This window comes from Neomonachus schauinslandi, chromosome 3 (assembly GCF_002201575.2).
Source record: "Neomonachus schauinslandi chromosome 3, ASM220157v2, whole genome shotgun sequence".
NCBI lineage: Eukaryota > Metazoa > Chordata > Mammalia > Carnivora > Phocidae > Neomonachus > Neomonachus schauinslandi.
The window spans coordinates 70,318,325-70,330,703 of NC_058405.1; the positions used below are offsets into that span (position 1 = coordinate 70,318,325).

At 42.4% G+C, this 12,379-nt stretch overlaps 1 protein-coding gene across 1 annotated transcript in view; it reads right to left on the reverse strand.

Moving 5' to 3' along the window:
- Positions 1 to 12,379, reverse strand: part of B3GLCT (beta 3-glucosyltransferase) — a 99,372-nt gene that overhangs the window by 10,704 nt on the left and 76,289 nt on the right. Inside the window, exons 13-14 of the mRNA XM_044913600.1 lie at positions 9,014 to 9,133; positions 1,787 to 1,931 (exon numbers count right to left, since the gene is read on the reverse strand). Of these exons, the coding sequence (XP_044769535.1) occupies positions 1,787 to 1,931; positions 9,014 to 9,133 (265 nt within the window). The remainder of the gene's footprint in view (positions 1 to 1,786; positions 1,932 to 9,013; positions 9,134 to 12,379) is intronic.

Here is a 12,379-nt window from a genome sequence, read left to right on the forward strand (position 1 = left end):
GGAATAAATGCTTCTCAATGCTTTTGGTTGATTTCCAGAGTCCTGAAATGAGTATTTTGACACTTTTATGCAGAGGATTCAGTGGCCATTGCATGCTGCCATACCCACTGGTAGCATATAATTTTGAAAGAACAGAAAACCATATGCTCCAGATCCTTTGTTTTTAATAAAAGGATACACTAGACATTCCTTGAAGCCCCCTTCTAAGCCTATGATTTCACAATAACCTCCCCTGACTAAAAAGAGAAGGAAAGTGGCCCAGGCAATTTTGTATCTGAGACTGTTTCCAAAAGCCCACTCTATCTCTAACTCTTCAGGAATCTTGGTTTTGTATCTCTTTGCCTCATATGTGTTTTTCAGTATGAAAACACACACTATTTGGATCACTGTTCAAGCATTATAAATGGGGAATAATTTCTAAATTATAGCAAACTCTCTAAAAGAGGCTTAAGAATTAGAAGATATAGTAGTATCTGTTGGGGAGGATACAGTTTATGCATATTTTACAATTTTGGAAAGATTTAAAATTTATTATGTGAATTAGATAAATCAAGAGTTTTGAAGTCTGGGAAATGACAATTTTTTTCATTTTTAAATTATCTTCAAAGGATATTTGCTTAAAGAGTATTTTCCTTCTTTCTTTTCTCTTTATCATTTTCTTTACTAGCATATTCTTCCCTTAGTGAAGGCTGCTATAAAAATCTAACACTGCATTATTAACAGTAATAGGTCATTCCCCTTATACACCAACAGTTTTAATTAACTTTCCTTTTCTAGAAGTGAAACACTATGAGAGAGAGCAAGAGAAAATAACTTGCTTCTCTGTCATCCCATAACACAACACATAGGCTTAAGATGGGTAAGACCTCTCAAGGTTTTAAAAGATGGATAAGTACTCTTAACTGGTACGAAGAAAGGTTTCTCATATATTTCTTATTATGAAAAGTCTCTTTTTATTCTCCCTTATGGTCCTCAAGATGCAGAAATGGATTCTGCCTTTCTTGATAATGCAAACACTTTCTTTGCCTTGTTCAAGTTATTTCCTACAGTGCTATTTGTCATGTTCAATTTTCTATATTGCTATGATAGCATTTGCTACTGGTTACTAAATATGACAACATATTTATTCTTACAGCATCAGAACATTCACTGACCTGATTCTTAAAAACTACCAAAAATAGTGCGGAGGATTCCCTTCTCCAAACCACGGTATAGTGGTTTGGAGCACCAACCATCCCTGGTAAACACTATCTCAGACAACAACAACCCCGAGATTATATGCTTATTGAGATACTAAACTGAAGCTTAATAGTGTTTAGTCACTCATCTTAATAGTAACCAAAGAGGAGTAAGCCCAATAAAAAGGTAACCAGTGGACAGTGTAAAAACCTAGGAGAGTATAGAATTACATACACTTGGCAGGAAATATTAGGTTATTCCTGTATATTTCTAGATGGCATTTAATAGTTTTTAAATGCCATCAATTTTTTAACTCAAAAATAGAGGGGAAAAAAAGAGCAGCTTTTCCCTGGTACTATATTCAAGGACAATGGTCAAACACCATTTCGTTTTCTAGAGGTTTCTGCCTTCCATCTTCCTGCTGTACATGGTATAGGATCAACCCTCCAGACAAAAAGATCTGTTAAGGATGCCCCCCTGGGGCCTGTCCACATAGTTCTTAAGACTGTTTCCAGAAGAATATGTGAAGGGAATGAAGTAGGATCTTTAAGTGAGAAGAAAATCCCCCTCTCTCCCTCTAAGGTAGGTATAAAAACATTGTTCTCACCTGATGGAAGAGAGGGCTGTGTGTCACAGGGATTCCCAACCCACTAAAGCACATTCCTAGGACCATATCGTCGGGGGCATCATGGCTGTAGCAGCGACATTTACTGGCGAGAAGTCTCCTGATTGCTTCTCTGCTGAAGACCATTCTGGTGGGAAGCCAGAGCAGACAGAGAAAGGGGTTAGGGCAGCAGCTCCTCGAGATCTTTAATCTAAATAAAGAAATATAATTCAGAGGCCACATTCTTGATAAAGATGTTGACATCAGCAGTGTTTCATATTTCATAGTTATTCTGGGGGAAATGTTTTGTGCTTTCTATGAAAGGAAAATTTACTTTGAAGAAGTGTTTACCTATCTAATAGGCAATTTTATTTCTTTATATCGTTCTTGCAAATGAATACTATACAATGTTCTTTTCCTAATATGCCAATGGAAAATTAGAATAGTTCTTTAGTTTTAACACGCTCAGTGAGGTCAATAACAAAACCCACCAACATTCCCACCAAGTAGATGGGCCCAGGTACCTTCCTCATATAGGTGATGACCGACAGTGAGATCAAGTCTAACTGAAACAACCTTGCATTCACTGTCCAAGTGATTCCAGTCTGTGGACGCTTCTTTAAGGTGATTTTGAGAAAGAGGAGAGAGAGAGAGGGAGGTTGACTTTCCTCAAACAGTGCTATGATGCTACTTGGCCTGGTATGTTGGGTACTTTCTGGTGGAACTCATGCCCAGTCCTGCCGTTCTGTGCCCTCAGATTTGCAGGAGGCTGGAAACTGTGAAACAGTATTTTCCAGACTCCCTTGCCAGCAAAGACCTGGCTTCAATCTGTCCATGAGGGGCACAATATTGGGGGAGGCCGTCGGCTTTTGGCGCTGGCAGTCTCTGTGGCAGAGGCAGGTGATGCTGGGCAGCCCCAGGCTCCAGGGCCAGAACCACAGCAGCAATGGGGAGCCAGTGCTGTGACTGGCTCAGATGCGGTGCTGAGACCCAACCGCAAGAGCATCCACAGCAACCCACAAGGACGGGCTCCAGAACACAGCCTTTGCCTTGCTCTTCCAGCCTTTGGGGCAGTACCAGCTTTCTATAGTTACTGAGCTCTCAGGAGAGCCACCTGCCCCCTTTTATCCCTCTGGCCCTTTCCAACCCTTTCACACCAAGTTCCTGCAATACATCCTCCTCTTTTTGAAATACAGATTGGTCCTAAAATATAGGGCCACTCTGGCCCTACGGTAGTAATGGATCTTCTCATAGTATGAATAATCTAACAGCTGATAGGGCTGAAGGGACTAATACGGTTCACAAATTCATTCCCAATAAGCAACGACTTCCTTGAAGGCAAAACTGTCTATCCCTTATCCACATATTCCCAGAGCCAAATGCAGGGCCTTGCACACAGTAAGCACTTAACAGAAGTTGATGCATCAAACAAGTGAGAATAAAGCTGCCTTTACAAAGATCTTCCACCTGGGGGAGGGAAAGGAGTTCTATGAATCAGTCTAGTGGGAAGGAAAAAAGGACAAAGACCTTGAATACAATCCCTGATGTGAAACGTTGATTCCATACTCAGCTGGGGGCTCAGTTCAGTGTAGTTTAATACCAGTGACCAAGCCCTGGTGATGTAACATACACACAGGGCACTCTCCCTGTCCCCACCAAGATGCCAGAGGACACGGTGAAACAAGACCAGACAAGAGGAAAAGCAGCTATTTATTTAAGCTGATACAAGAAAATAGGACTGTACCAGAGGAAGAAACACGGTTCTCATGAACTCTACCAAAAGGAAAACGGCACATTTGAAAACTCACCAGCAATCCTCTTTCTCTCAGAGTCCAGTGCCCACCAGGGGCTGGGATAGCACCTTCGTCCTGAGTCAAACCCCTGCTCATCTACCCGACCCCAGGAAAAGGGCCTATGTAAGGGGACATGCACCTGCTGGAGACAGGCACTTTCCTTAAAATATCTATCTGAAGCCACGTCAAGGGGAATTTCCTAAGTAAGTATACTGCACTTGACCTTGAACAATGCAGTGGTGAGGGGCCAGCCCCATGTGCAGTTTAAATTCTGATCCTACTTTCGACTCCCCTAAAAGTTACCTACTGATAGCCTACTATTGGCCTTACTGATAACATAAATAGTCAATTAATACATTGTGTGTTATATGTCTTATAAACTGTATTCTTACAATAAAGTAAGCTATGGAAAAGAAAATGTTATTAAGAAAATCATAAGGAAGAGAAAATACATTTACAGTATTATACCGTATTTATGAAAAAAAATCCGCATATAAGTGAAACTGCCCAATTCAAACCCATGTTGTTCAAGATCCAACTGTACTTGTATTCCAATCAGAACTGTAATCTTCTTTATCTTAAGCCCAATTTAATTATATCAAACACTTTATTTTTTTCTTTTGTCAGCATCTAATAGAATGAAAAAAAAAAGGAAGGCCCACTCTTTTATCCTGGCCCACTCTCTGAAAAGTTAACCTTACAGGAAGATAAAATGTAAGCATAAAATCTTTATTAGTAATTTTTTTTCTATTTTTCCCTACTCACACAGAACAGTCTTACATTAATTATTCACACAAACTAAGTACACACGAGCCTTTAATAACACTTGCTTATTAGTATGCTGATGGGTTGTTTCAAAATGAAGAGTTCCCCCAAAATGGAAAAGTACTGGACATATCATGGTATGTCTGCTCTGCCTGCCAACTTTTAAATATTAAAAAGATGTTGAGAGGCTGTAAAACTAATAATGTGATTTCTTTTAATATATAATATACTAATTTTAAGCAGAAGAAAAACTGAAACGGGGGGCAGGGGCCTGCCCAAGGCCATGCACGTGCAGATCAAGAGCACATACAGAAGGTGAAGGGCATCAGAAATGCGCCCGCCTCTCCCGGTCTTCCAGCAGATGAACTGGTCAGGGCTGTCTCCGGGTAACATTGTCCTCAGCCCCTTCAAGGAGGCTGCCAAAGAGAATGAGGACATCCTGATCATAGCTTCCTACTCAGACATAGGAGTAAGCAACGAAGTGAACACCAGACATTTGCATTCAAGAAAATGCAAAAGTCTCATTTTCCAAACAATACAGAATATCTACACATAAATCACTGTGGAGTCTACACTCCCGATTCAGCTCTGCTTCGTGGGGCTGAGGGGAGATGGTTGAAGGCAAGGCTTTACAAAAACTTAACTTGACCATAAACCACAGTGAGAACACAAGAAACACATTTCATACTACAACCATTTATATGTATTGTATGTGTGTATAAAACTGAAACAAAATTTCATAAAACAACACACACCCTTACTACATGTGATACACTATGATATTTCTATTTTATTCTATTCCATTTTATATTTCATTATTTTTAAATGATGGTTATGATCCATTCACTGGTTTTATAAGCCATTAATTGATCCTGACTTGCTGTTTACAAAAAAATCATGTTGGTTCTTAAGCTGGATCATCAGAAAAGTCTACCGAGAGATCATTTAACATGATGTCTGCAGCTTTCTTCAAAGGTTGATATGAGACAATCGCATGATGAATGTTTCTGCATCTTTGTAAAAGTGCTATGAAAAACAGAATATTACAATGGTCGTTAGCTATACAAAGACCAAGGCTCAATGTTCATGCATTTGTTTATTCATTTATTCATTGTACCTTGTGAAAAATGAGTCCCTATGCTAGGAAGTGAGGATATAATGAGAAATGAGATACAGGTGCTGCTTTCAAATAATTCATAATTTAGGTGGAAAACAGAAAGGTAAATAGGCAATTAAATGATAATGGTTTGCATAATATGCTATGAAAGTATATTTGAAAGGCATCAAACCCAGATTTGAGAGGCCAGACTAGGCCAAAGGCTTCCAGGAATAACTAACAGCTATATTTTTTCCAAAAAAAAAAAAAAAAAAAGAAGGATGAGCCTAGTGACAAAGACAGAAAGTTGGGGAGGGGACACAGTGCTATGTAGAGACCAGCAGATGCCAATCTTGGGGAAGAGGAAAGAAGAAATGCCTCTGAGGAATTGAAATAAGATGAGGGTGCAGATGAATGAAGCTATAAAAGTAAAACAGCATCTGCCAAGGTCATGAGAGGCCTGGTAAGTCTTAATGAGTAATTTGGACTTTATTCTAAAGGTAACAGGAGGTTATAAAAGAATGCAAAGACTTTCACTTCCCGTGGTAATAAAAAAAATCCAAATAAAATTAAAACCACATTAACCTATGGAATTGTTGAAGACATGGATGATATGAAACCCAGAAGAACTAATTTCTAGAGAGAGGAATCCTTCCCATGTGGGTAGCAAGATGTGGCAGCTTTCAGGGACAAGTTGGGTCAGAGAGCAGGAGGAAGGAGACAAGACCCACTACAGAAATCAGCAGCACCCAGAGAGGCTGTGGACCCAGCAAACCAGCAGTGATTAAAATAAGGCCTAATCCCAAACCAGCATGACTCCTGTAGGAATGTGAGAGACTATCTCAGATGCCAAAGGTAGGAAAGAGTTCATGCTCTTGTGGAAGAATAAAAGCAATGGAGGCGAGTGAAAGCCTCTGAGCAGGAGGGCCACAGGATCAGACGTGGTTGTAGAAAGGTCTCTGTGGCTACAGTGTGGTCGACAGCAAGGAGCGGAGGAGATGAGCTATGGCAGGAGCACACATGTAAGAGGTGGGGTGACCTCGACTAGCCCTGGGGAGATGGAGACAGAGGTGGTATTTATGAGACAAAACTGACTGGGTTGACTTCAGGGTCCTGGGGAATGAGGGAGAGAAAGGGTAAAGCAGAGTCACAGGTCTGTGGGGCGGGAACTTGTGATTCCCTGAGGCAAGACTACTTGAAAAACAGTAAAGCAGGGGCCAGGGGCCAGAGTCAGAGGATGAGGACAGGATGGCAGTGCTGGGTCTTGTCACCCCAGTGGACATGGCCTCGAGGTCAGGAAAGAGCTGTAGGCTGGGGATAGAGGTTTGGGTGCTTTCAGCTTAGTCATAGGGGTGGATAAGATCACCAAGGAGAATACAGAGTGAGAAGAGAAGGAACACCAGAAAAGATGCCTGGAAAACACAGCCATTTAAGGGACAGGAAAAAGGACCTGGGAAGGAATGATCAGAAAGGCAGGAATACACAAGGATATGACACTGTTCTGGAAAGCAAGAGAAAGAAGCCTTTCAAGGAGTGGCGGTCACCTTTGTCAAAGGCGGCCAAGAGGTTAAACAAGAGAGTTTGGAATCACGCCACTGGATGTGGCTACGTGGACATGGCCACAGTCCTCAGCAAGGTGGTTTAGGTTGAAGGCCAAGCACAGGGGTCAGATGGAAGTGGGGAAGCAGAGATCATGAATTGTGGATTCTGAAGATGATTTCAAGGGGAGAAGAGGGAGGGTGTGGTGGCAGGAAGGAGTTTTATTTTTTTGTTTTTTTTTATAGATTTTATTTATTTATTTGACAGAGAGAGAGAGAGGGAACACAAGCAGGGGGAGTAGGAGAGGGAGAAGCAGGCTCCCTGCTGAGCAGGGAGCCTGATGCAGGGCTCGATCCCAGGACCCTGGGATCATGACCTGAGCCGAAGGCAGACGCTTAACCGACTGAGCCACCCAGGCGCCCGGCAGGGGGGAGTTTTAAGATGGGAAAACTGGAGGTGGCAGGAAGTCCACAGTAGCAAGGTAGAAGTTGAACATATAAGAGGTTAAAGGTGCTATCTTGGTGGTTACAGTGCCCACCATGGGCCTGGGAAAGGGAGCAGTGACACTCATGCAGTGTATCTGTCAATCTGGCACTAGCCTGTGAGCGCCTGGAGGGAAGGAATTGTGGTCTTTGCATCCCCCATGCCCGCACCCGCTAGGCTCCTGGAGCGAATGAGCAACCAGCTGGAGCGATGAAAGGCAATGCTGGCTGGGTGCTGTCAAGTGGCATTTCAGGCTTCAAGGGCCAGTCTCAGACCTAAAAGTGAAATCCAACAGGCAAGGAAGACAACAAAATAGTTTTCTTGACAAAAAATCACTTCTATGTTAAAAGTATATCCACACCTATGTGCTACAAAATATACAAACCCATATTCAAATAACAGGACCCCTTTCAAAGGTAGGAAGTTCTTACTCAACAGATACCATGCCCGGATCCTTAACCAGACCCAGTACCTCACCCACTGAAAACTAAATGCATTACCATAAGGCTGCACATAGCTTGAGTTTCTTTTTTCTTTTCTTTTTTTTTTTTAAATGAAGAGACCAATACTCCTTGGCCTTCCCTTTAGTGTCTTTTTGAAGGCCTACCTGCATCTGCATCTCCTATTGGTAATGACCTCAGGAAGACACACGGCCACTGCTCAAGAAAGATCAGTACTCATGCCCAGGCTCAGTTATCACTATGAAAGAGTCATGTCCATAGCCATGTTATATTAACCACTGAATCAGCTAGACCAAGCCAGAACCCCTGGAATGCGATTCTTGAGGTCCTGCAGTAGGAACCATTCTGATCTAGGGGACTACAAAGTAAGAATATAAAGTCCTGACCCTTCAGAGGTTTAGAAACCAGTGCCAAGAATGTTGCTTAGCACAGGGTGGACATTCAGCAAATACCTGTTGGAATGACTTTAAATCACTATAGTTTATACCAAGTTAAGATTTTCCCTACATACCCCAATAGCAAAGACTACAGAAATAATAGAAAGATTAATTGCTCAATTGATTTACCCATATAAATCAAATCAAAATCTTTCCCCACAAGAGATTAGGCAGATACTTCATTTAAAAACATTGACTTTTCACTGTTATTTAAAACCTATAAAACCTACACAAATATCACTTAATTGCTTAAGTCTAAACTTCTATACTACTCTTCTCCGAAATGTGATTTATTAGCACTAGATAATTTAGAAGTCCAATGACTTATTTTCTGACAATAAAATCTATATCCAAATTTCTTTTTTCATTTAACCAATCAAAACTAATTGGCTACCTAGAAACAATTATTCCTATAGGGACATTTCTACCAAATACTTTGACAACGATTTATATTTCTTCGTGGGGTAAAATATTCTTTAGCGTGGATTCTTTTCATATTTAGCAAATTTAATGTTCACTTTCCTGTTATAGAAACGGCTGCCATTTACAGAGCACTTAGATCTCAGGATAGGTCCCACCGCCACAGACCGAGCCCTGTATCATGGAAACCGAAGTTAATGCTGAGAGTATGTGCAGAAAGCCATGCTCATAGTTACCCTCCTCCTCCCGTGATGTAGCTGTAGCCGCCAGTGCCCAGGCCGTAGCCGTACCGCTCTCCCAGAAACACTGGTTCGCTGGAGTCATAACAGCTAAGCAAGTGCTGGAGCCTGGAGATGCTAAAATTCCAAAGGGAACATAAGCAATAATGACTTAAACTCAAAAGTGTGTTCACGGTAAATAGTTTATGATTCTTACATCCCACTGGTCATACTATGTAGTTATATGTATATACGTATAATTATAGTATAATAACAATATGAAATCATTTAGAGATGAAATTCAAGTGATTTACAGGAGAAATGCATTTTTTCCAGAAAAAGAAAAAAAAAAATCAGTGGACACTGTATATTCCTGGAAACAGGAGAGAGACTAAAAAACCAGGGGCTTACTCCCCAGTTTTAGTAAGCCACTGCCAGAACATGGCTGCCTAGATTGGGTGAATAGGGTGGCAGGTTAATGAAGTACAGGTGGCCCATGTACCGTTTAGCTCACTTCTTCCAGTCCTGTTTCTCAGTAAGTGTGAACTGTCTAATCCATTCAGGTGTACTTGGTGTAGGAGTGCTGACAACACCGACTCCATCTTTGGTCCTCTAGCACACAGGTGGCACCATTGTAGATAACTACCCTGTGACGGCACCACCACGCCCCTGGCGCCATAAAAGCTGGGGATTAAGGTCTGGAGAGTGGCAAAGAATTGCTGCATATTACCGTCCTGACCAACCAACCAACCAACCAACCAACCAACCAACCAACCAACCGTAAGTTGTCCTGAGTAAAACTGCGTAAACAGGATGGAGTGGCTTGCTTCCATTTTCGGTATTAAAGTGCCTTCTCAGTCTGGAGGATACATGACTGACCCTCCTCCACCTCCTAACACTTGGCATAGTGGGCAGGATACCGAAAATCAAACAAGCCATGGGTTAACGGGCTATGACGGGGGGGAGCCTGTTGTCCGTGGGGGAAATCCCAAGCTGGCTAGCCACCACCCTGTGGGGAGACTCGGCCAGGGCTTTTGAGCATTTCAGACCAGTGTGTGAGTACAGGGATGCCCTAAAAACACTTATCTGAAATGGTGGAGAAGCAAAAGGGCTCAGAAAGGGTGGCAGCTTGGGGGTTATGACTGTGGGATACTAGAGAACATGGTGTTATGGTAAATGGATTGGAGACATCAAAAATGGCCTCAGCCACGGCTCAACCTGCCTTGTGACAAAGACTATATACTGCAGGCATGGGTGAGCACTGCAGGCACTTAGCTAATCTGACTGATTGGATACATGCTAGCATTAAGAAAACCTGGCTTACCGAGGAGGCTGTTCCCTCCCCTCCGTTGCACGGGACCTCTATGGAAGAACTGGGGATGAAACATGCCATTTACACCCAGCATTTTGGTGGCGCAAATGAAGAATTACATTCCTCTTGTACGAATGTGCACATCTCACGGTCAGCGCCAGGGGCAGGGTATGGGACTTTAGCATCCGCTCTCGTCCCTGGGGTTAAACGTCCCATTGCTATAGTAGCTGCTATAATGGCAGACTTACATGAAACCGAAAGGGAAATAGATGGAAAAGCAGGGGAAAATAAAGGATCCTCCTAATGATAAAATGGTGGAAAGGGGGCCTATCAAGAGCTCATAAACAATGGTAGCAAGATCTAATATTATCTGGGGCCCCCAGAGAAAATACAAACAACCCATTTCGGTCTTGCTAAGCCTCTAGAAGGCATTGCCTAAGGGAAAGCAGTTTACTTCCCTGAAGGAAGGCTCTAAAAAGCCAGGGGTGTTGCCAAGTGCCCCCCTGTTACCGGCAGAATTTCAGGGGTGGATACCACCTACCCCCCCCGAGACTAGGAGGTAGGCCAGGGTTGCCCTCTCATGTGTGCAATAGGGGTCAACCGGAGGCCCCGGGTGGAATTAACCATTTATTGGTCTTGTACCAACCAACGGACCGTACTAGCACTAAGAGTCACTGGCTGAATGCACACTTATCTATGGAAAGATAAGTATAAGCATTAGGGATATTAATGCCAAAGGTGAGTTGTGAATTGGATGTAAGTTCACATCCAGAAGGATTTGGCTGGGGCTTGTGGCAACAAAATGGGAAATCAATTATAGTTATTTGTGTAAGTTCAATAAGAACATGTTCTTGTAATGGAACATTGTAAACAGTGGTTATATTACCAAGGCTATGACTGGAAGGTCCTATTTGAGAGAGACCTGCATAGATTCTGATAGGGCCAGTTTTAAGGTGCTAAGATTGACTTTATGGAGCCAAGGGAGCCCCTTGAAAAAATTAATTCAACCTGGTCCCTGTTTACAGGGTTCCTGGGAGCCTTTACCAGGTAAGGAGGGTTACTTCCTGGCAGTCTCAGGAACCACAGGATATTTTGGGGGGAACCTCAAGAAGAGTGGAAGTAACCCAAACTAAAGGTATTGCAGGCAAGTCTGATGGCAAGTATTTGGCTTGGCTTCTGGCCTCCAAAGGCTGTTAAAAGCTCAATATGAAATTCCTTATGGGAAGTTCCAACAAAGCAGCCTTAGAAGAACATAAATGGCCAGTCACTATTCTTACTGCATTTATGTAGATAGGCCCAAAACAATAATAATTAGGCCGAGTTTGTTAAAATTGGACTTGTTTTACAAACAATCTTTTTTTTTTTTTGGCAGTGAGGGAGGGGGAAACTAAGTGGGGCAGAGGCAGAGGGAGAGAGAATCTCAAGCAGACACCACGCAGGACTTGGAGCCTAATGGGGCTTGATTTCATGACCCTGAGATCATAACCTGAGTCAAAATCAGGAGTCTGATGCTTAACCAACTGAGCCACCCAGGCACCCCCACAAACAACTTAATTTGGCTACCTTTGATAGAAATGAGGGTGATTTTAGAGAGGAAAAAGTTGATTTGGTGATATATCTTTATGGGTGTTAGATTCTAGTTCTGATTATCTTTGAATGTTGATTGTTTACCTCTAAAACTAGGCTGGACCCTGAATTCTTTTGGTTTTCTTGCATATATGGCTAATTTTCTACCTGACTGCTTGCACACTATAGGCCTGACTTTGAAAGCCCACCAGCAAGACCACGTCCTGAAATGGGACCACGGTTCAAATGAACTGACCTAATTGACCTTGTTATAAAATGTAGACTAAAATGCTAAGACTATATGCAAGACTTCCAAAGTAATGGCTCTATAAAGGATGGGGGCTCAACTTAGTACTACAGAATCTCTGCAATTGGTTGAAAGGCAGTTTCATTCCTTAACTCCTGACCTGCACCCCTCTTCAGCAGGAAGTAGTTAGACTGGTCATTGCCCCTACCCCTCAAGAATGCGGAATGCTGAAAAACCAGGAGTGGTACTGGTTAAGCTC